At 41.1% G+C, this 25,658-nt stretch overlaps 1 protein-coding gene across 1 annotated transcript; it reads right to left on the bottom strand.

Annotated features, from left to right (window-relative positions):
* Positions 1 to 534: 534 nt before the first annotated feature.
* On the bottom strand, positions 535 to 23,798 carry add1 (adducin 1 (alpha)). The gene is given in 17 exon segments (XM_034203419.1): positions 535 to 2,780; positions 5,904 to 5,993; positions 7,407 to 7,563; positions 8,392 to 8,478; positions 9,957 to 10,049; positions 10,159 to 10,254; positions 12,632 to 12,697; positions 12,699 to 12,890; positions 13,442 to 13,615; positions 13,917 to 14,015; positions 14,142 to 14,285; positions 14,394 to 14,543; positions 14,628 to 14,708; positions 15,549 to 15,700; positions 15,940 to 16,102; positions 16,591 to 16,799; positions 23,554 to 23,798. Coding segments are annotated over 16 exon segments (2,220 nt in total). The 5' UTR covers positions 16,786 to 16,799; positions 23,554 to 23,798; the 3' UTR covers positions 535 to 2,499.
* Between the last annotated feature and the right edge of the window lie 1,860 nt (positions 23,799 to 25,658).

The following is a 25,658-nucleotide window of genomic DNA, read 5'->3' as shown; positions in this document are numbered from 1 at the left end:
ACTCAATACTGTGGGCAATCCCCACAGGAGCAGTTTGGGGTGAAGTGTCTTGCCCAGGGACACAACGACACCAAGGCTCTATCCACTGCGCCACACGCCTCCCCGCATGATGATGTGAGCATTTGGCTCAAGAACAGCCGCACAGAGATGCTAACTGGAGATTCAATAAGCGCAGTGGCCATACTGTATTAATATCACACCAGGCCATGAAATGATGGTAAATAAATACTATACCTAATGAAAGTATACAAATATATTTATGTTTTTAGTCAACTTAAGATTTGTTTTGAATCCCATGTATTTGTTTTTTCATCAACTAATAAACAGTTGAAAAAACTAAATGATTTATTTCTACTATTTTAGACATTCTCGATGTATAGGCCTATTTATTTGACTAACTCACCAATTATCCAGCATGATTCCCCTTTATATACTTCGAATATTGACTCACATGATTGAGCACTGATGGAGATGGCTGACAGTATTATTCTACATTTCCACAGAGATTTTTTATAAATGACAATCACACAATGCTGATTTTCAAGGTAAGTGTTTGTTTTAATTCATGGTTGTAAAACAGCCAGAACTATGAGAGAAGAGAGGTGGAAGTATTATGTCTGTAGATGGTATAATGATGAGAAACATTTCAATTGGAAGTACCTCAGACAAAGAGAACAAATCAGCATAGATGTGATATTTAATATAAGAAAAAACCAGACTAGGATGAAAACCATGTCTACAATGACTTAGTTTTGTTATCAGCACACTAAAGCTAACATATAACTGAAATAAAAGGGTAGTTAGTGACTTAAAGGACAGCACACACACTAGGCACTCTACACATGCACACCTTCATGAGTTAGATATTCTCAGCTTGTATGCAATAGTGTAGATGCACCATCTGTCGTGAACAAAGGTTTATTCAGCGCTTCAGATTAGTAGAAGCTTCCCGTCACCACGAGTTGGATAGACTGAAGACTAAACAGTCACTTAACAGGAAGAATAAAAGCACGTTAGGAAGCAATGCATGGAGATTGGCCTTCGTATAAATGCCCTGCAACCTTAAGCACAGATCATTTGCGATACCGTTATTGATTATACATCAGTGACATCAAATAAATGCTTCTCCAGTGTACATTTTGTCTATACTGCAGCTGGAAACACACAGGCATTCGATGTCTATTTGCTCATAGTGGAGTTTTACACAGGAGAGTCCAGGTTGATAGTTCTGACATACGATTGATCATGCAGCTTCATAATAGTTTTACATGTTCTGTAGCAACTGTATCTATGTTAATGATGGTACATGTGGTCCAAATCCCAAGACAGTGGTTTACAAAAGAGGTTCACAGTGCTCCCTCACAGCAATCATAGTGATAATACTTGAGAAAACGCAACAAAAAAACTGAAATTTCACACATGTAACTTTTCTGCCGATTTCTGCGAAGCAGATAGACCAAAAGTAAAACAAATGCAGGCTTATATAATTAGAATAAATGAAAAACATTGAGTGAGAATTATTTTGTACACATTCCTTCATACTAAAGAATAACAGTAAATATATAATCAGCCCTTGGAATAATCAACAATGCTTGCTGACGCTTCCCGGGATGACTCACACGTTGTTGTGACCCACGCTAAAAATCTCAAACATTTCCATGTGCAGTTTTGCAGCACCGCAGAATAATCAGTTTGGAGACATTTTAAAACCAACTTCCACATCATATAAAATATCTAAAGCACTCTACAACATACCTGTAAGCTAAGGCTGTGTTAAATGCTTTAGGTAGAAGATTGCGTTGACACCCACGTGGGATTTAGCTTGTGGATGATTGAATGAAAAACAGGATTATGGAGACATTATTATAGACTTTGTATGACTGCATTTCCCCATAAGTAATGAACTGTTAACAACCCAACTGTAATTCTCCTGGCCTTTTAACATGTAATTACATGGGTGCACAGCTGCAGAGGTAAAATTAGCACTATGTAATTTGTAGTTCTTGCTGTCTAAATGTACCACCAGTTAAATCAGAGCACAAGCTTCTTCTGAATTTACTGTTTTTTTTAAAAGACACATTTTTTTTGTTTGTTGATACAATCCCAATACATTCTAGTGGTTACAACAGTTTAGTATTACTCTTTAAAAAAAAATGAGGGCAATAAAACCCTTAAACCTCACATTTAGTGTTTGGGCCTGTGGTAAAATACATGCATCAAAGGCCAGATGGAATAGACAAGACAGAATGCATCACTCACAACTTAAAAAGCCTCTAATAATTAAAAACCTTTGCAATCAATCATTTTTACACTGTATACAAAATTGGCACACACTAACGAGGAAAAATAGGTTAATAAGCCCGCGACAAATGATATCAAAACAATAAAAAGCATAACTGTGTTACTGAGGCTTGCTCCAAGGGTGCAATGGTAGCAGACAAAAGCGGAAATGAAAAGAGGCAGCAGCCAGCCGTGAGGACCGATCCAACATTCTCCAATCTAGGACTCTGCAGTCTTTTTCTTGTTTTTCTTTAGGAAGGAAGGAGTGCGGAACTTCTTTTTCTTTTTGGAGGGTGACTTGCTGGGAGACTCTTCTCCCTCCTGGTCACAAGCGTCAGCGGGTTCCTCGCCCTCAGCTGCGTCTGCGGGGACAAGGGCGGAGTCTTCTTCGGCAGGAAGTGCCGGGGCATCGGAGGGGTCGTCGGGTGTTAAATCTGGAAGGGTCTGTCTCAGGGTGGCGGAGTCGCTCTCATCCTTATACGTTTGATCAGGCAAAGACTCTGTTGGGGGGAGAAAGGAGGGAGTTATTGATGGGGAGGGAGAAATTATAGCTCTGCGCCGCTGAGCTCACTCCCCACAGATCCACCGCTGAAGAAGCTGTTAAATTCAAGATGTGCTACCCCGCATTTACTTGTCAGTGCATGACTCCACAAAATCTCGTCTAATAATTTTATAAAATCTATTAGAATTGAATAATTAAATCAGTTCAAGATATTGTTAACTTTGAGAAATATTAGGAATACAAAAGTCCCACTTCCAAAGGCAATATTAGGCATTAAATTAACCAAATAACACAGCAGCTGCCTTAACAGACACCTTTCCTCAAGCCAAACCAAGCGAACAGTCCTTCTTACATTACACAACAGAAAGGCATCTCTCCAGGACACTTATTTTGCTTCTTACCTCTAAAAATAAGCAATAGAAAACAAGCCTTTGCTCTCATTATTAGGGATTTTGTTTTCCTCCCTGGCTCCTTTTATTATCCTTATTCACACAGGCACAAGCATGCTTATTTTACCTTCATTTAAACAGGCACATCTTAATGAGTGCAGTTCCCTGGCTCATTTGCACCCTGTGTACAAACAAACACAAATCAAGGTCTAAAACAGAGAATATGGCAAAGGCTTAATAACATAACCACACAAGCGTGATTACATAACAAGTTAGGGGCGGGTATCGAGTTAAATCAGTTCAAAACTGTCGCAGCTCTCATGGAGAGAGTTTAAATGAGGCATTGATTAATCGTTTGACAGCAAACAAATCCAGCTGCTGGGAGTATAGAAACCACTCTCACAATGAACTACAGTCTATCAATGATTCTTGAAATGATAGATTATATGTAGTAATGCTTAATTGTTACATAATCTAAAAATAAAGCACCTTTGTGTTTGTCCAAGAATGCTACAGTAAACATCTGAAGAAGATTATGAACAAAAGAAAATTGCTACATGTTCTTAAACATTATACAGGCAACATATGGGCCCTCTAAAGCAATATTTAACACCTTTTTGTAGATTATCAATATTTGAATGTGAAGTCAGGAAGTGACGAGACCAATTCACACAGCTAAACCAAAGCTTAAAATCTGCAAACTTCAGTGTTCAGCAAAGATAAATGGTTGCTGGCTAAAAACGAGAAGCTGGTCCAATTCTGCCTGGAATCATGCACCCATCACCAGTTAGTTAGAAAAGCTCTGTCATCCTTTAGAAAATACTCCCAGCAAAAAGAGTTAAGAAGCAACAAGTGCTGGTGCTGCATCCAGAAAGGATTAAACAGCATGCAAACCACTGTCTCCAGCTTATGTCAAAGGTCACACAGTGCGGTCAGGTGCAAAATAACTACAGCTTTTTTCAATTTTAATATAGCTCACATGCTACAGAGGCTAGCAAGAAAACCTTTACCAAGCCCTGAGAAAACACCACACAGCCGTCCTTATTTTACATTTCTAGAATCTGTCTCTCAGAACAGATTAACACACAGATAGATAAAATGGAGACTAAACAGCACACAGCCAAAGCATCGGACCTCAACCATCTTTAAATCTAAACCGACAGTCTCAGCAAAGCCCACAGCAGCAGGTTTGGTTTGAAAGCCACACCCAAATAAAGCACTTGTGTACCTGGTAAAAGACTCTTCTGTAAGACAAACAAACATTTTCAAAACATTACCTGATGCTTTTTCATGAAACAGATATACAGTGATATATAACATTGATAACATGTGCAAGAGAGGTTGGTTAATTTGACAGTGAGAAGTTGGCAGGAGGAAAAGAGAGGTTAACTAACAGAAAAGGTTTGGCGCGTTGTGAGGTTTACTTCAGGAACATCCTCATCTTTTGTTTAGACCAGGTCACTTTAATTTGGGCAAATTGGACTTTAATGCGTAATATTAAAGATCTAAAAATCCTGCCGAATAAAATGTTAAAAGGAAATGAATCAAAATAACAATTTATTGGTATTTCTAGCCATCATTTGTCTTAACATAAACTGCAATTAGTGACTGGTGGCTAATTACAATAGAAGGAGGAGCTCTGAAGTAAACCCCATCAAGACCAAGAAAGAGTTAAAACTGCCTGAACAGTCTCAAACTCCAGAAAAGGGTTAGTTCAGACCACAGAACAGCTCTACTAGTGAAGCCATGCAGAGAAGAAAAGGAAACGGGGATCCAACATAGGCATGAGGGTGACGGGTAATCAAGGAGGGTGGTTAGGAGGTGGAACAGTACGTACTTACTATGGCAACAGGTACTCTTTTGTATTTCCATCTCCTGATTGTAATCGCAGCCACAAAGAAGAAAAAGCACAAGTAGAAACAAATGTCTATGCAGATCAAACCACAGGCACAATGTTAAATAAAAAATAAAAAATAAATAAAAAGTGAAATAGGAGAAGAAAAAAAAAATAAACACCCGAAGAAAATCTTAAAAAGAATGGTTGGGAACCATTCTTAGTAGACTCCAAAAAGATGGAGAATGGAGGTGAAGGGGTAAAGGATACTGGACATAGACATGTTATATTACAACATTTCAGGTATTAGATTACACCTGCGATCAAAACTGCTCCTCCCTCATGCTGATTGTAGCTTCAAGATTACTGGAATAATGCCAATCATTGTTTGAATAAAGATTATAATTTGCACTACTTTTAAAGCCAGTACTGGTATCATCATAATGATACTGCTCACATAGGTGTAATCCAATGGTAATAAAGACCAAGAGGGAGAAAAATAAATATAAAAGAGCAAAAAAAACTGAAATGTCTGAACTGGGGCCCATAAATAAATGCTTATTTTTCAAAAGATATCATATTTTTTCTATTTAATGTCACTCACTATCTTTCCAAAATATTCCATCAAGACAAGTGATGTTGTCCAGATGAATGCCTCCTATTGTCCACCTCTCCTAGCTTAGACCGGAGGAAATAATTGAAACCTCTTGGCCTGTTATTACAGAAACACAGCACCTGTAGTAGTATTATTAAAGAACACAACATGAACAGACAGGCAGGAGGACGGCAGGAGCCTCCGCATTCCCTCTGTAGTCCCTAGAAAAGCATCAAAACCCAGCAAGAAGACCGGAGAAAACCATGCTGAACCAGGTAGGGCAAGTATGTCGGGACAACCTACCTTCCTCTGCTCTGGCAGGGGTGCTCGGGGGTGTGGCGGTGGGTTTCTGGCTTTTTGGCTCCTCCTCAGGCTCTGCTAGCTGTTCCAGGTCTAAATGGAAATTAAACCGTAAGTTTATCAAAATATATAAAGGAATACATCACTAAATGAGCATTTTAATAGGGCGTTATTTTTTTTATTGGACCCTGGAAGAATTGTAAAAACACCAACAACACCAAAGAAAAGGGAGGACAACACAAATAATCAAACTCGGGAGGAAGGTTTAATCAGGAGGACAGTGCAAATGCTTTTAGACGAATCCCAGGAACAAAAACAACATCAATTAATCCCAGAGAGGTAAACAAAACAAAACTAGAATCAGTTTGATTTGAAATCAGTCAGAGGCACAGGAAGAGGAGTGAACACCGACAAAGATGTATCCAGGACAGGTTAGCAGGAAGAGAAGGAGGACACCATTATCTCATCTCCACACATAGGATGCTCTGATTGGATGACTGAGTTTCCTCATAAAGTAAGCAAAAAAAAAAAAACCTCTACTGCAAAAGCATATTTAGACTTGCGGGTGTCTAAATAGAGGGTGTTTGGCATCAAATCTCAAAATGAGTTTTTACTGGCATCAAATCTCAAAATGAGTTTTTACTCCTCACGTCCTCTCTACTCAGCTTCTCGTCCAATCAAACTGCAGAAAGGTATCTGATGTGCCAGAACTCTGATGCCTTGAGAAAAGACATCAGAGAGGGGGGAATGGGGGGGGGGAAATAATCAAGCAAAGGCTTTGAAGATTGAACTGTGGGTATGAAGGATGCTTGCGCAGGGTAAAAGAATTACAGCAGGCTCCAAACCCTCAGAAAACGGAGAGGACACTGCATGCGGGGAGGGGGGGGTCCCACACTCTCAGTGCAGCAGTGACCAGGGCCGAGCAGGGGGAGGAGGGAAGCGGAAAGCTGGATTTTAGGCCACAACTCCGCTTCATCTGGTGTACCTGGAGCCTGATCTGCCTCTTTCACCGACGGCTCCTTGCTGAGGGCCCGCAGCACGGCGCAGTGGAACTCCTTTTGTGGGGAATCTGGAGCCGAAAAAGCATCCTCTGCGGCCGAAAAAACGTCGTCTGCAGAGTCTGCGCCGCCCTGAGCTGAGAGCGCGAGGGAGGAAGGGGTAGCGGGGGTGGCAGTTGGAGCTGGAGCCCTCTCTAAACTGGGGGAGTCGGTCGCAGAATGCAGAGGGGTGGAGGTGGAGGATTTAACTCTCGGTAGCTTTTCAGCCTCAGGCAAGCTGGAGGCTGATCCCCCTTTACTATCGACCCCTGCCTTCACTGTGGAGTCAGGTGTATGTGTGGGTGGAGAGATAACATCACCAACCTGAACTTCATTAAGTTTGTTGCATGTAATCTGTCCACAGTGGCGTTTGAACCAGCTGTGAATATTATTCCATATAACAGAATACCAATGATTGTTTATTTCCACATTACACTGATATTTATTTCATCTCCTCCTCTAACTTTACCTTCAGGCCCTTTCTGGTTCTGCTCCACCTCCCTGCGGTACTCGTCCATCTCCTGGTCGGTGAGTTTGGTGAAGGGGTTGGGACCCTGCTTGCTGACGATGACCCTGGGCTGGTACTCCTTCTCGATGATGGCCTTGGATGCGGTCACTAGCTCCCCCTTCAGGACACACAGAGAGGAGGCAGGAAGACATGAGATGTTGAAGAAACAGCAATGGAGGTTATGGAAGGCCAAATTAATAACTAGCTGCAATGTCAAGTGTTTGCAGAAAGTCTCATTTAAACTGGATTATCAGATTAGAGGCTGTTTACACACATAAGTAGTAGGTAGAGTGGGCAGAAGTATAAGCCATAGATGAAGAAATGTATGCCGTCATAGCTATCAGGCTATTTTAGAGTTCAGGGAGCTCATGTTATGATAAAATAAACAGGTTACAATTTTTTTATTTAGGGATTAGACCATTTTCAGAGTCTCATTTTTTACAGCTACGATGACAAATAAAAAACCTTTACATATTTGAGTGAGTTCAAGTAAATCACATGAAACACAAGAAGATGTTAAGGTGAAGAAGAAAACGCATGACCGCTGAAACATTGTTTGTGTTCCTAAAACCAAAACAATTAGTTTAAAATCTCAAACTTGACTTTCATTCCATTCTGTACAATACAAGTAACAAACACCACCATTTCAGAAGCTAATCCATGCCATCGGCAGTATCAATGTCAATTTACAACAATACATTTTGAAACGATGCTAAAAACATTAGCTTTCTGCAAAGGTATCAGACTCTAATGTGCATTAACATGCAGAAAGAATTGCGTCACATCACGATAAAAAACAATAAGATAGAAAATGGCCTCATTCTAGCGCTATTATTCACTTCTATACATGCCCAGAAATCAAGTGCCTGTCTGCAGGCTCAGAGGAATGACTGGAGGATGATGTGAAGTACAGGTGAGTAGTAGTTGTGACTGCAGCAGTAAGTACCTTTCTAAATGATTTAGCAGGACTATAGGACCCCTCGGACTCATCGAGGCCGTCAATAGTGTCTGTACAGTTAGACAGAGGGGCGTCCTGCAATAGTAAACCCAGTGAGGGGGGGCACAACCCGGCTCTTAAACACCAGCACATTCAGGCAGACGTTCAGAAATACACCTCTCACACACACACAAAGGTGGAAAGAGTACTTCCATATCTCACTTAAGTCCAGATACTGTTATCAAAGTAATCCTCAAGCACATGTGAGGCTGCTACTTTCAGTAACATTTGATTTGTCAAAGTTATCAAAACGGTTTCAATAAAGACACAATTCTCCCAAATGTGAAGTTTGGAGTATTTAACGTGAGTAGGTGACCTTCAAAATGAAAACACCCTTGCAGGCTTATCTGTAATTCTGCCCGTTTTGTATTTATTTTAAAAAGTTTGAGGTGTGAGTTTTGATTAAAGTAGGGTTTATACTTTATTTTCCTCTGTGAGTTACTTTCCACCTCTGCATACACACCTACCATGCAGACATAGGCTACACAAGAATTGGAATTGCATGCAAAGAGAGATGGTTCCAGTAAGAGATGTGGCGCTGTGGAAAGCATTGTGATGGAGGAGGTAGCTTAGACCATGCTCTGTAAAAGACAAATGATCCATGTGTGGGGGGGGGGGGGGGGGAGAGACAATCAGTGCCTTATCAAAATAGCAGCACATCAAAGGCACTTCTTAGCTTAATACTGGACATGCACAGTGCTTGCAGGGTTAAAAACGTTTAGCAGTTGTTTTAATTTACCCATGTCCAGGCAGATACTCATGCTCTTTTGGTTGTCCATAAAAACTCACAAATGAAATTGTTTTTAGCCGAGGGCTCCCCAGCGAAGGGAGGGCAAAACATGCAAACTGAACGCAAAAGTGAAATTGTTAACTTCTCAAAAGAGGGTAAAAGGGTGCATGCACAGAAAAAAGGATCTTAGAAAGTAGAAGACTAGAGGCCAAAATGACTAGTCTGCAAGTGTTGTAGCGGTTACACAGCCTCAACTCTGGTAAAGAAAAAAAGGAAAATGGAGGACAAAAACTATGTATGAATATGGACACAAACTGAGCTGGCAGGTTTGGAGAGCAGTGAGGTTACCTCTACCAAACACTACTCACCTGCCAGATTGAAAATCTCTGGTAAAAAAAAATAAGGAGACAGATACAAAAGTCACCCCATGCTCTGAGACAACATGAATGTTTAGCTCTGTTTATAAGTGGTGAGGTTACTACGGCCAGATCGGGTTACAACAAATAATTCTTTCAGCATCCAATGTTTTTTGTTTTGTGTATGAATGAGGACAACTTTATGCAAAATATTCCAACTTTGCAGCATTTTGGTTTAAGAAGATTTGAGGATCTCCAGTCCTGAACAGAAATAATTGACTTTTGATGTATTCAATTGTATTTAAACCGAATAAGAAGGTCCAAATAACAATAACTCTTAAGTTTCTCATGCTTAAAAGTCACATATTCATCTCCAGGTGGGTATGGCTGCAGCAGGGAGGTTTCTCTGGGGAGCTTCACACACTGACCTGGTTGAAGCTGCGCTCCATCCCAGTCCCGGCACACAGAACCTGGGACTGCGGCCCTGCTGTTGTTATGTCCTGCAGATTCTGCTCCCGGATCTACAAACAAAGAAAGATAAACATTAAATACACCTATGTACATCAGGAGCATCAGATAGTTTCTGTTTCCAGTATAGTAAGGAGTGCAAAAATTAGAACGATGTGACACCTTATTCCTCATCTCCAGGACATCTTTTGGGTTGGTGTTCAATGGGATGAACTGATTGGCTACGGCAGCCTGTCGGAGTCCGTCTTCCTTTGTCCACTGTAAACACCAAATATAGTGTTAGAGGACAAGTAAAACCAGCGAACTTACAGACATGAAAACCCAAGCACAAAAATTGAATTAGACAATATACTAGGCAGGCTACACAATACAAGAATCATGCTGAACTTAAATGTTGGATGGCTGTAAAAAGGTTTGAATGTAAAAAGTGTACCAATGATGATGATAATAATGTCTACATGTTTGGTTTGTGCAGTGGGGTTCACAAATACATTGGAGCAGGCACTACATTGTCAAAGGACTGTTTTAATACGTGAAATTATGGCAAAGGGCTGAAAAAATTAAGGTATGGGACAAAATATGCTAGAGAACTGCAGATGTGATGCTCACAGGGGTATGTGTTGATGCAAATAAAAAACAACAACAACCTGTATTATTATAGATTACGGATATCATTTAAAAATAATGTAATGTTCCTATATAAGAGTCAAAACTAAGACACTAGAAACAACCAGATGAACCTGCACAATGTTGCAGGAAGTGAAGTTTAAAGCTGCAGAGAAGTTGAGCTTGTATTGTAACATTTAAAAATCGCTGAAATCAATTCTCTGGGAACCTCAACCCTCACCTATGACGAGATTTTCAAACTAAAGCCTGACAGTGTAGCAGTACCACTAACCATTTGTCATCATCATTGATGTACTATTAGAATCAAAAACAAACAATAGCAGCACACTGAAGATCAACTGAAATCATTACAGGAAGCAGAAAAACAGTTAAAAGGGGGGAGGGAGGGAGTAGTGAGGGATGGTGGAACGATGATGAGGCTGGCTTACAAAGCGAGGGTGGCAGTGAGGGGGGAGCTGGCATCACCAGTCATTTCCCAGGCTGATACACGACAACAAGGACGACAGAGATAATAGAGGAACACACCGAGGACACTCGCCAACGTTGGGACAAAAACAAGCCACAACGCTACAAACTGAGACAAGAGTGTATATTCCCTGCTGAGGATGAAACCTTTTTACCGTCTCTACATGTTCCTTTTAATGTGAAACAGTACCCCATCTACTTATCAAAAACCTGGTAATGCTCAGCATGATTGAAGGAGAAAAAAAGTCGGTACCCTTTTCTTGCAACAAACTGAATGAGCAGCGGGTGAATAAACAAATCAAATCTTCAGCTTTCATGCAAAGTATTTTGTTAACCAATTTAAAAAGGAGGCATGTAATTCGCGGTGGATAGCGTAAGACTGCGTAACCCGGGGCTGGATGGGGGGGGTTCTGGATGGAGGCAGCTGGGTTGGGTTGAGTATGGGATGAACATGTAAACGCGATATACTCACTGAGAAAGAGTCTCAAAACACAACATTTCCTACTTTCCCAACAGGAGATAATCGATTCAAAAGTCAGATCAAATTCAAGTATTTTTCTCTTTTTCTTTTGTTTCTATGTACACAAATCCAGTCATGCAAGCCATGGGGGCTAAAACATTTTCACAATAAATTTAAATCAGAAAAATAAATGATATATTACAACTAAGAGGTGCTTAACAAAAACAAAATAGAAAAGCAGGATGCATAACTCTTTTGCGAACACATTTTTAAAAGGATTATCTATGTTAAATATCTAATGTATCTGGCATTGTTCTTGGATTTGAATAATCTCAGAAAGAGACATGCAATTTCCCTAATTTAAGAGGGAAATAAAAGTCTTATAAATTCATTTTGTGAGTTACCCATAAAGCAATCTCACACTTGAGCTTGAAACAGCCTCGCACCCCATTTCATTTGCATTATCCTTTTGCTGAATCATGTTGGAGCAACGAAGTTAACAAAGCTGCACACAAAGAACTAAGAGTGTGTACAGTGTGGTTTGCAGCAACCTCACCGTGTCTGGCTACATTCACCTGCCCTCTGAGGACTCATGCCACACCCCTGCTGCTCGCTCCTCAGGGAAAACATCAACACAAACAATGCATTTCACTACTACACATGCAGTGGGGCATGCTTCAGACAGCTGGCCCGGCATCATGAAGCAGTGGGAGACCGGAAGGTAAAAGGGAAAAAAGCGGGTCCACAAATACTCACAGCTACGCTACGAAATAACACAGCAGAAGTAACTGCTTTAGAAAGGTGGGTTAATAGGAAAATACAGTGCGAGAGAGCCTAAAAATAGTGAAAAGTAGAATTATACAGTAAGAGCTTTGAAATAGACTTTTACTCCTCACTGTCCCCAGAATCTCAGGATGCCGACCACCTGCCTACTTCCACCAACAAGGTAGCTGTAAACTCTTTACTATGAACAATAAGGTAGGCACAGACCAAGCAGTTGGTAATACAGCTTGGCACGCAGACACCAGACGAGAGAGACTGCAGCAAGGGTTTCACGTGATCGTGTGTTATGTTCGTCCACACCTTAGGCTTCGACTTGGGGCTGCTGCCGTCGGGCCCGTCCTCGAGCGGCTCGTCGGGCCGCCCCCCCCGCATTGAGCCAGCGGGTCTTGCTGCCTTGGCCGCGCTGGAAGCTCTGCTTCAGCGGTGAGCGAGCACCTGAGTCACTGTCCTCCCCGTAAGAGTAGCCCCCGTGACCGGAGGAAGCGCTCTCCACGTCACTGTACTTTTTAGATTTGTTTTGCAATGCTGGGCAGCGGTAAGGGTAGCCCGTCCTGTAGCCCTGAGAAACACGAGAGAAAAACAACAGACGTTTGCAAATGGTGGATAAACTATATATCGATTCTAAGTTTAAAGCAAGGTCATGGAGTTATGAGGAAATAAAAGTGCTCTATTCCCATAAACAAAAATACAGATTTGCTGGCAAATCAATAGATCAAATTTACTGCAACAGCCTTGCTTTGGCTGATATGACTGTAAGTTTAAAGGTCTCCTGTTATACTATTTTTGGGCATATATTATAGGTCTCAGATATATAAAAAAACATGTCTATGTAGTTTTTTGGTCAAAATATATATATATTTCAGCCCTGTTACTAAAGTGCTGATTCTGGGTCCGTAGCTTCAAATGTAACCCGAGCTGCTGCTGGCTACGCCCCTTTGGAAAACATGCATGATCTCTCCTCTGTGAAGACAGAGGGTTCCCAGTGTCAGATACTCAGCTAAATGGTAGAATTATGTTTTTGGATTAATTGTGTCCGTCAGGTCATCAAATAGGAGAGGCAATACTAGCTATTCCTCCCTTGGAACAGTTCCCCCTTTCCTTTATACTCACCAAGTTGTCGAGCATTCTCATGAGAGCCTCAAACTCCTGCTCCCCGATTTGCCACTTGGGGTGTACAGAGGACCCGTCCCCAACTGACTCCGGGACCCTCGGGCGTGACTTGTACTTTGTTGGGTCCAGCATCACCAAATTATCTGGCCCTCCAGCGCTAGCCAGTGTTCGCACCTGGAAGAAATTGGGAGGGATACCGAAAGAGACAGATCCAGAATATAGAAGGAAAATAAAAAGTGGACATGAGGACAAACACAAAGACACACACACAGACGTCAACATGAAGAAAGATGAACGTATATGAAAGTGTGGAGAGACAAGAGACAAAGACAGTTGTTGTGAAAAATACAGACAAACATATGGAGCCAAATATAACAACCCAAATGAAAATAAACAGCTCAAAAGAGACAATACTCAAGATTATTTCACACAAATAAGTGTCCATTATTTCAGAGGGAGAGGGTGTGCATCCTACCTGAATCTCACAGGCGGTAACCAGATTGTGAATGTAATAGAAAGCTTCCTCCACTGTTTCGCCTACAGTCACCAGGCCATGGTTCCTCAGGATGAGCACCTGGAAGAGAGGTAACGTAAAATATAGAATGAGCAGGTTTTACAATGAAACTAATACATTACAAAAGGACATTTCCACTACTACATAAGCAACGTTTATCTTGTTTTCATTTTATAGTGCCGTTACCTTTCTATTAGTCCCAATGTTCTTCTGTATGACAGCAACCTCGTCTTCGTTCACCAGTATGCCCTGGTAGTCGTGATATCCCACCTCCCCCAGGGACAGAGCCTCAGGTGAGATGGGCAACAGGCCGCATTTCATGGCCGAAACCTGCAACAGTCAGAAGACCACACAGTATAACGACATAAGAAAACAACTTGTCAAAGTCTGTGTGTAATAATGTGTGGTTATAATCCCAGAGTATAGACTGTCCCTTACCGCAGCACCCGCAGATGTGTGTATATGTACGATACACTTGACATCGGGCCGTGACGCGTAGATGGCAGAGTGGAGAGTGAAGCCCGCCTTGTTCACCCCGAGGTTGGTGCTTCCCCGGTCCACTATCTCCCCCTGAATGTTCACTTTCACCTGCACAGCATGACAGAAAAACCATAAGTTTAAGAAGGGAACAAACTACTGAAAGAAATGTAGAAAGACAGAACAGACTCTCACCAGACTGGAGGCGGTGACTTCACTGTACAGGAGCCCAAAAGGGACAAGTAGGAAGCGCTCCTCATCTGAGTTCACCCGGACCTAAAGACCAGAAGACAGTCACATTAGATTATAGTGTTATAAACACCAAAGCACACTCTCTGAGAATCTTATTCATACCCACATAGAGTTTGACATAATAAGCTTTATTTATATAGCACTTTTCATACAGCACATGCAGCTCAAAGTGCTTTATAAAAATGGCACACATCACATGTTAAAAATACACAACAAGAAATTCCCCTCAGATCAGATGCTAAGACCTTTACAGATACATGCAGCATAGCAACAAAATATAAAATGTTAACAGATTAAGAGACACAAGGAGGTAAAAGGTATGATAATAAAAAATAAAATAAATACTGTTTCCTCTTGGAAAGATAAGACACAAGACTAACGGCCCGTCCACACAGCGGCTTTGGAAAAAGCTTGACGGCGGGCGTGTCTGAAGCTCGACCAACAACCAATCACATGAATCTCCCGCCCCTGACACACAAGCAGCGGTTTGATTGGCTAGAGCTTGTACTGGCATATGATTTGATTGGCTGACGCTTCCACCGAAAGCTTCAGAAGCTTCAAAAGTTGAACATTGCTCAACTTTTGCAGCCTGAAACGCCAGGAAAGCTCCGCTCTGCTTCCCACAATGCAGTTCGGCGAAAAGTGACGTCACCCCATTCAAAGTGAATGGGCAGAAGCGTTGGAAGAAGCTTCCAACGCCGCTGTGTGGACGGGCCGTAAGTGTGCTACTTGCTTTGTTAATCTAATAAAGCTATCAGTAGTTCCTGTTTGCAATTAACCAATGGATGCAAAAAAATAGACACTAGATAACTTGTTTTTCACTCAACGTGATGATTATCTAAAGAGTGCTTTAGCCTCTCTTACTGTGAGGTGGTTGTAGATGAGCTGGGACCAGCCGAACAAGTCAGCCAGCCGATAAAAGGCAGCCAGCTTGCAGCGGAGCAGCTTCTCGCCCTTGTCATAGGAAATAGAGTCTGAGCCACGCAGATCGTTCACTGGAGTCACCATGCCCAAACCTGAGAGGAAGACATGGGTTACAATGGATAAAATACTATGCAAGGAGCCGGGGGGGGGGGGAAAGAACCATTCCTGATTGCAAGAAAGTAAGAAATATCTCAGACACAGATAATAGTTAGTTGGAGTCTGCCTGCTGAAATCTAACTGGACTCTCGGCATACGCTGCATTAGTCACTGAGAGCACCGATGAGTCAGGGCTGTCAAAGAGTCACAAACAGTATTTCTGTTTGCTGCTTACTCATATTGAGCGCCGCCATGCCTCCCTGCGGTGCGGCGGGATACATGGAAGGCATGCTGGTGGTCATGAAGTCTGCGATCTGCTGCAGAGCCAGAAGGCTGGTGGGCGTCTTCCCCTTCTTCAGCTGATCATTGATCATCGTCTCCAGCTCATCGCAGAACGCCTGCGGGGCATCATGGAAGACACAAAAGTAGACGGAAAAAATATGGTAGAAGTTGTTTCAATGCTCATTTACACCTATATTAAATCATTTTAAAATGTTCATTCAATTGTATAAAACAGATGATAGGAAGAATATATGAGTATTTTCTGAGTATCAAACAAATAAGACATTTAAAAAAGAGACACACATTCTCAATAAAAGAGACAGAAAATAATCTAAATTCAAAAGTAAGAACAGAACTAAGGTCAAGGAATAATAATATTGACATATAGGTTCACCTCGTGTATTACACTGCATTAGTTTTGGCCATGTCGTTTTAGTGATGTCGAAAAGGCTGCTGCTTTTACAGCAAAAGCTCCTATTCACATTTTAACAGAGTGGCTCTGGCAGTGTGACCACAGTCTACAGTCAGTTGATGCTGTGACCGTAGAGCAAACATAGTGAATGTTAATGTCTCTGAATATATTTCATGCGTCTGTTCCACTGACCGGGCTCTGTAGTATCATGGAGACCCTCTTCCTTTGCTCCATCATGTTGAAGTCCTGCCGCAGGTCGGGGGCCATGTTTCTCTCCCTCTGGTACTCCGGGCTGCTCTCGTCCACCCGGTCGAAGTACCGCTCCTTGTGGGGGGCTGTGGTGGGAGGGGGGGCCGTCACCACGCCGGCACCTGAGTCGCCGTTCATCCTGGGCTGGCCTCCTGTAAAAGAGAGTGAAACTTGTCATTTACAATTATAAAAAGGGGTGTACCACAAATGTGTAAAGGAAGTATATAAATATCTTGACATCATCTCAGAAATATTCATTAGGAGACATAAAGATTAAAAAAGATGGGGAAAGAGAACGTTTCCCCTTTGTAAATGATCAGTCATTAAACCAGAAAACCAATCACACAGACCACTCTCTCCTTTACTTCCTGTCACGATCATGTGACCACTTTTCCAAGCTGCTCATTGATTTCTACAATGTGTTTCCTGGAATCACAACAACACCACTCAGCTGTCAAGGCCGGGCAAAGGAAAGGGAAACAAAAACTGGAAAATATGACCAGGACCCTTGAAAAAACATTAGGGGCAAAAGTGTTAATATTCACTCAGGAATGTCTAATTTAATGTATGGAGGTCTTGGGGTTCAATAACTAACATTTAGCTCAACATCATGTGTAGACTTCAATTGAGAGTGACAGGAAAGGATTTAGAGACATAACGGGAACAGTAAGACAGGTTTCCTATAGATCCATGCCCATCCAGCTGGCTGGGTGTATTTAAGGATAGTCTCCAACTGTCCATCAAAGAACAGGCTACTCAACTCTGAAGGACAGATTTATGAGCGCAAGGAAATGTGACTGTGCAAGCATGCATGGGTAATGTGGGGTTGCTCTGGCAGAAACTGATGCAGCCCATTAGTCGGCATCAATACAAATGTCCAGCCAAAACTACCATGACAACTGCAGACCAAACCCAAAGCATGCAGCACCACACTGTGAGCCGACAGAACCCCTCCCCATTTCGTTCCACTTGTATTAGTCTTCTGGGTTCCACAATATCAAACACAGCATTTTTCTACACATATCGGGTCACCTACTCTTTACCGAGGTTGCTGCGTTTTAAACTTTTTGGCTAATTCTAGTTCAACAATGTTTTGTCCAATTTCACCTAACACTAAATCAAAAGGCACTTGGGAAAACCATTTAAAACAACAGAAAAGACCTTTAAAGACACTCTTTCTTTTGGTAAAATGGAAATATAAAGTGAAATACAGTATTAAAAACACATTTTCTTCCAATTTGTATCTACCATTTGTTAAGTAACTTGGAAAATATAATATTAAAGTTAAATAAAAAAGTCCACATCAAATTGTGAATTCCCCTTAAGTCAAACACTGGCCCTTGTCAGCCTGGTTTACAGGAAGGTGGTCTTCATGCTTCTTGACTGTGTGTCTGATCTAATTTACTTTGCTCCGAGTCATTTATGCTGCACTTGCTGTCTGTTGTTCACTTCGGTGTTTATTGCTAGTGGCAACGACAGGAATCAAAAATGTCTGCTGACAACAGGAGAGCTGCAAAAACAAAAAAACAGTCTAAAAACGATGAAACATTCTTTCCAGTTGTTTTTTTTGTTTAAAGGGGGTAATATACATGTACACAAACTCATTTTTAGCACTTAAAACCATAATTTAAAATCCATATCAACGTTCTTCTTGCTCCCAATGACCCATCTCTGCATTAAAGCACTGCAGGGATTGTGTAATAGGATCCTTTCAATGGTCTGGAGACTCAGTCCAACACCGCAGTGTAGGTCACCCTACACCCTTGAAAAAGAGATCTTTTGATCTCAAGGGGCTTCAACTGGTTAAATAAAGGCTACAAACATGACCACAACATCTGCTAACACCTGCAAATACAGGATGAATTAACCACTAGCATCACTGATACTGCAGGAGCAAGGAAGGGGGTATCAAACAGTGTGTGGAAATCACCTCCAGAACTTTTTAATAGGATTGTTTCAGGCAGCATTGTGGACAAACATAAGTAAAACATTTGGTAAGTAAGGTACCATCCACTGCCATCGCAAAGAGCGTTTGTTTTATTGAACTAATTTCCTGCTGCACTCCCTTCCCTTAAAATAAATGAATTTGTCCAGCTGTGCAACACTACAGACACCACTCCAGCATGAATATCTCTAGAGCATTTTCTATGGTGTAAACTATGTAAAAACAAACGCCCAGGTCCTTCAGTTGTTCATATCTTTTGGACAATCGATCAGTAACAAATGGCAGTAGATGCAGGAAGCTTTCTCTATCTGTGCACGATGGATTCATCTCATAAACCACAGGCGCCCCCGCTCTCCAGACCCCCTGCTTCTCATCTCTCCTCAGATATGTAGGTGCAGAGGATTGGCTATCCTCCACTCCTGTGCAATCGCTATGGAAACCAAACACATTACCATGGAAACACGGGACATCCTTTTAAAGATTGCCGTTATGTAAGACCAGCTGTAGGCCCACATCACGCTGCAAGCCAGTCAGTGTCACAATGCGCACAACTTCAAACTAATGTGTTACCCATTTTGCATTAGAATAAAAACATGTCAGGGACCCTGTGTCTTTCTCTGGGAGATTGTTTAAGATGTAGATAAACTCAAATTGGCAATTAACTCACATCTTCTTTCATGCCATGGTACAGGATGCTGAAATAACTCTGAAAATCCCATAGCATAGACCAGTTGAAGAAAATACAGAAGAAATGAACACCGACTTGTTCATTTCTTTGTTTGTGCCCACAGGTGGATGTTAAACAAGTGATCGAATTTGCTCTACCTGATTGACTAAACTGGTGTTTTGAAGTTGCGATGACACCACTTACTGCAGAGGTCTCCGTTCTGAACAGAGTTTGCTTCGAGACAATAATGTAAAAGAAAAAGGAAGATATATTAATTGTTAGAAGCAGCAGCCTCTCTTCTCCCCAATGCCTGGCTTTTGGTCAACTTTAAAGAGCTAAGTGTACATTGTGTGCATATTTCAATCATAATTCTCTTTTGAGAAACGGAAGCTTGTACATAAACAGCATTTGAGCATGACTAAGCTCTGTGAAGAAGAAAGAAAGAAAGATCCATTTAAGTTGTTCCAAAATTATGCCAAACAAGCAATCAGCAGTGAAAAGATCATTATGATGTGAAAAAGAAAATGGCCTCAGAGTCCTGCTGGTTCTTGGTGTGTGTGTGTGTGTGTGTGTGTGTGTGTGTGTGTGTGTGTGTGTGTGTGTGTGTGTGTGTGTGTGTGTGTGTAGTTTTCAGACATTTGAGAGAAGCACTCCGACCAGGCTCTTTATATCTCTGAGCTGAATGCCTGTCATTGCTGGGGACGAAGAATTCATGAGCAACTGCTTTAGTGTGTGTGTGTGTGTGTGTGTGTGTGTGTGTGTGTGTGTGTGTGTGTGTGTGTGTGTGTGTGTGTGTGTCTCAAACTAGGAATGCTTTAGGTTTCGTTATAGCACTGCCCCATGTATGTTCTTGTGCACCTGGTAGAGCGTGCGGCCTATGTACAAAGGCGGGAAAAAGTTTGTAATATTTTATGAGCATGTTTCAGCTCTAAATGCTATGGTTTGGTTCTTACCTATACAGTCTATGGTTCTTAGCAGGGTTAAAGGAATAGACTATAAGACACTAAGATGGCAGCAACAAAAAGAAAAATCCCATATCTGCAGGTCTCCCTTGAAAAAGAGATCTATGATCTCAATGGGACCAATCTGGTTAAATAAAGGTTTGAAATTAAATGAAAATATCATTTTTTATTGTTATAATTTCACAAGAAATGTGGGCCAAATGTTCTCATCTGGGACAAACGAACCAAGTTGAATATGTGAGTTTAAATATCCTGGTTAAGTTATGCACACACAGCGTTTACCGTTTCACCCTGTTATTGTCCTTGTAGAGATCTTTTAACATTTTAAGTAATCAATATGTCGTGGTTCACTTCCTCTTGGAAGTCAGATGGACTGCAGTAGGATTATAATTATTTGGCATCCACTCACTCACTATATTGCATTAAGTCTTTATCCATTTTCCATTATGTAATTACATCACACAGTGTAGTTTCCAGGTATTTGTGCTTTGACAGCTGATGCTAACCATCTGGAAAAAAGGAACTAGAATGATATTTGGAAGAGGCTATCATTTATGTTTTTATAATAACTATGAATCAAATAACATCATGAGGGGGTCACTTTTAGGGGTGAACCTGGGGAGGGCCATCACCAGAGTCTGTAACTCCCTTAAGCTTTACAACACTTTTGGGTATTTTCACTGGTTTGGTTTGTTCTTAACGCTCTAGCTTTTGTTTGTAGCTGCAGTGTGTAGATGCTTTTGTTGAAAATTCACTAAAAGTCCGCTAATCACTATTTGTTCAGCACTACTGTATATGGTAGAAACACAGATAGCAACTACATGGTGAACATAAAGTAGCATATAATTGCTACAAAGACAGATATTTCCCTGCTTTGGTAAGAATGGTCACCTTTTCTACCCTAGAAATAGATGAAAGATCATCAGATCGATTAGAACCAAAAGAAACATCAAAGCTAAATATAAGAGACAAGTAAAGAGATCCTGGGACAAAGTCAACAAAGACCTTTTTAAAAAAAATGCAGTCTACTATATAAGCTTCACTATCACCTATGGGAAAGGTATTATCTGCTGCACACTACCAAGGCCAGGCCAGCGATATGCAGAGTTAAGTGTGACTACAGTGGCTCTGGGTTTATCAGGCTGTCGCATGTCATGGGACTGAGTGGTGGGAGATTGCTCTCTGAAACACACCCCTCCCTGTGCAGTTTCCTTGTCCCACTCTGACCTATCATGGTGTACATCTGTATACACCAGTGTTTCTCAAACTTTTTCATACCAAGGACCACTTAACCAATAAAAAAACACTCGCGGACCACCTAACTCCACAAATATCCAAAAACACATCGTTTTTTTACAAATCGCCTGAAAATGGTACCAACAAGTGGCCACATGTGTGATGAAGGTGTTTATCTGGGCTATATCATGCAATCGAAAGTGAAACTTAAGCTCGCTCCATTGCAGAGATATTCCCGCGAGAGTGCGAAAAACTTAAATTACTTAATTTCAAATGTGAAATGTTACCAATATACTCACGGACCACTAGGGGGCGCTCACGGACCACCAGTGGTCCGCGGACCACACTTTGAGAAGCACTGGTATACACTATGAAAGCTAAATATTTGACCCAAGCATAGACACATTCATTGACACAATCTTCAGTGACCTCTGTGGTGTGAATGGAAGTTCAAGGATGACTGTTTTCGCATTTCGTACTTTAAAAAAAAGAAGTCTCCTGCTAAGTGATCTCATATGGAGAGGAAGGAAGTAGAGAGTGAAATCCAGAGAGAATGGACTTGAAATGAGGAACACATTTTCAGCTGCACTGCAGTCAAGGGTGTGGGCGTGGAGAGTGGGAGTAAAACAAATACTCTGTGTGTGTGTGTGTGTGTGTGTGTGTGTGTGTGTGTGTGTGTGTGTGCAGAGGGTGGCAACATGGAGCCGGACTGACACAGCTAGGCTCCACCTTTGGGAGTTTAACTCATTCTAATTACCAGATCCAGGGAGTAACCATCCCTTAACACTCAGACATTTTAACCTGGCAGTTTGGCTTTGCTAATCCTCATTATGTATTAGAGGGAAGGGACTTCACTGTGGACTTAAAAACAGAGCGAGACACAGCAAGAGTGTTGGCTAAACACAGACAAATAGTTGTCTACAAGGCATACTTCACCCATTAAAAATGTTGAGGTTATTATATAACAGTCCATCCCCATTCTCACTCTTACAAGAAATGGACAATAAGGGTTGCAACTAACAAGTATTGCCATTATTTATCATTCCAACGATAATTTATATTACCATTTGAATCTGTGCCTATATAAAAAGAAAATAGTGAAAAAAGGCCATCATAACTTCACAAAGCCCAAACTTGCAAAACTAGAAATATAATCAAACTCAATATTATATGAAAACAGATACAAGTAGCAAAGGATCACACTGTGCATCTTAAAGCTATTGGGATTGTTTTCTTTTGATAATAAATGTGTGAATCCACTAATAAATTAAGGCATGCAGAATATCATGGTATAGCTTCATTGCAGTACTCATGTATAGGGTATTGTCATGTACTATCATTGTATGTACACTGTATAATATGATGTATGAGGTGTAACACTTAAAGTTTTAATCTTTGGTATATGATGCTTTGCTCAATGTACTTCACTTTAAAGAGACTTGACTTTGCTACTGTAACAACATAATGTCACATTAGGATAACTCAAGTAGCCTACTCTATTTGGTGCAGTGTGAAATTGTGTTTCTCTTATACTGATAAAGAAAGGATGCTAAGAGAGGTGCTTAAAAGAAAATAAATATGCACACAGTGTATTATTATGCAGGATATAGCGCCAACAACAGGAAACTGCTCCATTACAAGAACCCAGACCCTACTGCTTTAACTCCATCCAGACTACAGACAGACAGACACACTACATTGTGAAAACACCAGCAGGCCATATTAAATAGCTCCAGCAACTGTGCTCATGTGAACTGCAAAATAATGCAACCCGGGCCTGCTATGGAGCAGGGCGGGCTAACGGCGCACACACACACCGGACACAAAGTGTTGGTCCTGGGCTGTTGTTTAGTACAGGAAGCGTCCAAGAACAGGCTATATTTAATCAAACTAAACCTCAAATATATTTGTTTTAAGGTGAGAAACCGTGCACAGCCGTCTCTCTGTGCAGCCTGCACCGAGCAACATACTAGCAAAACAGTGAGAGTCGCCACACTGAAACACAACGAGACTGTGGAACAAACATTGACAAAACACACACACGGGTAGCTTTGAACAGCTCAAATGCAAACAGTATCGATTATTTCAGAGCTTACCCTCTCTTTGATGTGATGAAATGAATAAACAGTGACCGTTGAAAGCAGGACGGTGGGTTTCACTATCTTTATCCCTACCCTGGTGATCTCAGAGTGGGTTTATCTCTCTACATTCGTCGTCCCTGCGTCGCTTCAACGAGCCACCATCATCCTACTTGGGTGCGGCAAACTGGTTAATCTGCGGCTGGCTATTGGTCAACCAGAGCCACGTGACAGCATCACCAAAAGTGATTGGAGAATCAGCTGTTTCCCCGCCCATCAGAAAAAAACGTGTTGAATAAATACTTCCATGGTTTGTTTTTTATTGCTAATGCTAAATCCATGAAGTTGATAAGGGTAGATTTATGGCGGAATGCACCCTCACGGTCGGTTTTTAGCCCGCTTAAATACCTAAAAGAGGGGTAGACTTTTCAAATCACTTAAAACGGTCCTGTTGGAGGCAAGTAGTGGAAAGTACTTTTACTCAAATTTAAACACAATCTGGAGTTACTTTTTCTTTACTTGAATATTCTTATTTTCCCCTGATTTGTAGAATTCAAGAAACCATTTTACTTTTAGATTTTAGGTAAATAAAAACAGCTTCACCTTGTAGCTTGCAGCCAATTTGCAGATGTGGTGCTATTGCACAGTTCTATTGCAGCAGTCGTGATGACATTATGGGGCAATTCAGGTGGATTTAAAACTAAAAAGAACGTCTGGCAATTACATCACGCTGATAGTGGCCCAACACAAGGATTAGCAAACATTGCACAGTTTAACGTTACACATGTAAAGTTATAAATGCCTGCCAGGGGGCGCAGTTCATTGTTTTGTTGGAGATGTGAGGTGGGATTTCTGGTGAAAAAACCCCCAATGCTCCCTCTGGCATCTCACAATTGCAATATATCCGTGGTGTTTAATAAAACATTTCAAGATATATTGTAGAAGAACAGACAGTAGGATCTGTGTACGTGCAAAATACACAAACGTTTTATTCAATATAAGGATGACATGTTCGATATTTATCACTAGATGGTGCTGCTTTGCCACGCTGGGGTTAGTCAACCTGTATTGCAACATTAATCACGTTATTTTCTTAAGGACAATAAAAAAGGGTATTTCATTCTAGTCTATTATTGTTTTGGGGAAATATGTTTGCTAATCCTTAATCTTAAATTATAGAAAATGTGCCATCGCATTTAATAAAGGGAAAAAGCAAAGTGCACCAGACCCCTGAATGTTTAACATATTAATTATTTTTGATCCAATTACATTTAAGATGGTAGCTTTACATGAGTTTAACAGGTGTCTGGATACAAAACACAAGGCAATACTAAAATAAATTCTTGAGCAAAATGCTTTCTTATGATATTACTTTTTGTTACATTTCTTAAATTGTTTAACTCACTCCGTCAAATATATGACAGTATTAAAAAACTTAAACTTTGACGGATCTTGTATTCAAAGTCATAAAGGGGGTAGTCTTCCAATTAAACTCCTGAGTGTACTTCTGAGTGTCCCTGACCTCCGACTCTTGTGGTGTTGATCCGGTCCCGGAGCAGTTGCATGCACTCCCCTCTTAAATGATCTCAGACCAGCGCTGGCCTGCCCAGTGTTGTGAATAATTGTGGTCTGCCTTGTAGCATGGATACACCAGCTATAGGGACTCTAAATATAAACTGGTGTGTCTGAAGAGCTCAGGCCTGAAGATCAGATACTCAAACTGTAAATCTACACCTTACTATATTACTTTCTCATGCATTGTGGCTGTGTCTAGTGTGTGTTTCTGACTCTCTGTTACACGTTGGCCTTTATCTGATAATCTTATCTGGAGCAGCATTATAATAAGCTTCACTGTGTGGTGTCTTTGTCTCTGTCCATCCTTCTTAATTTAACATCTACAAAGTAAGCATTGAAGTGTCATTCTGAAGGTCAAGTGACAGTAAATTAACCACCAACAAGTAGAATTTGTGTGCCTGTGACAGAAACATAATATGAGAAGTGGGGCGGACAATACATTAAAGACCTACATATACAAATCAGATAAGTACATACATTATGTCTATAAATGCAAATCTGTCTAAGTGGCGACAAATCATTTGAGCACCAGTATTACATTTTCAGCA

Source organism: Gymnodraco acuticeps, unplaced genomic scaffold, assembly GCF_902827175.1.
Source record: "Gymnodraco acuticeps unplaced genomic scaffold, fGymAcu1.1, whole genome shotgun sequence".
NCBI lineage: Eukaryota > Metazoa > Chordata > Actinopteri > Perciformes > Bathydraconidae > Gymnodraco > Gymnodraco acuticeps.
This window is presented reverse-complemented; position numbering and strand designations above follow the sequence as displayed.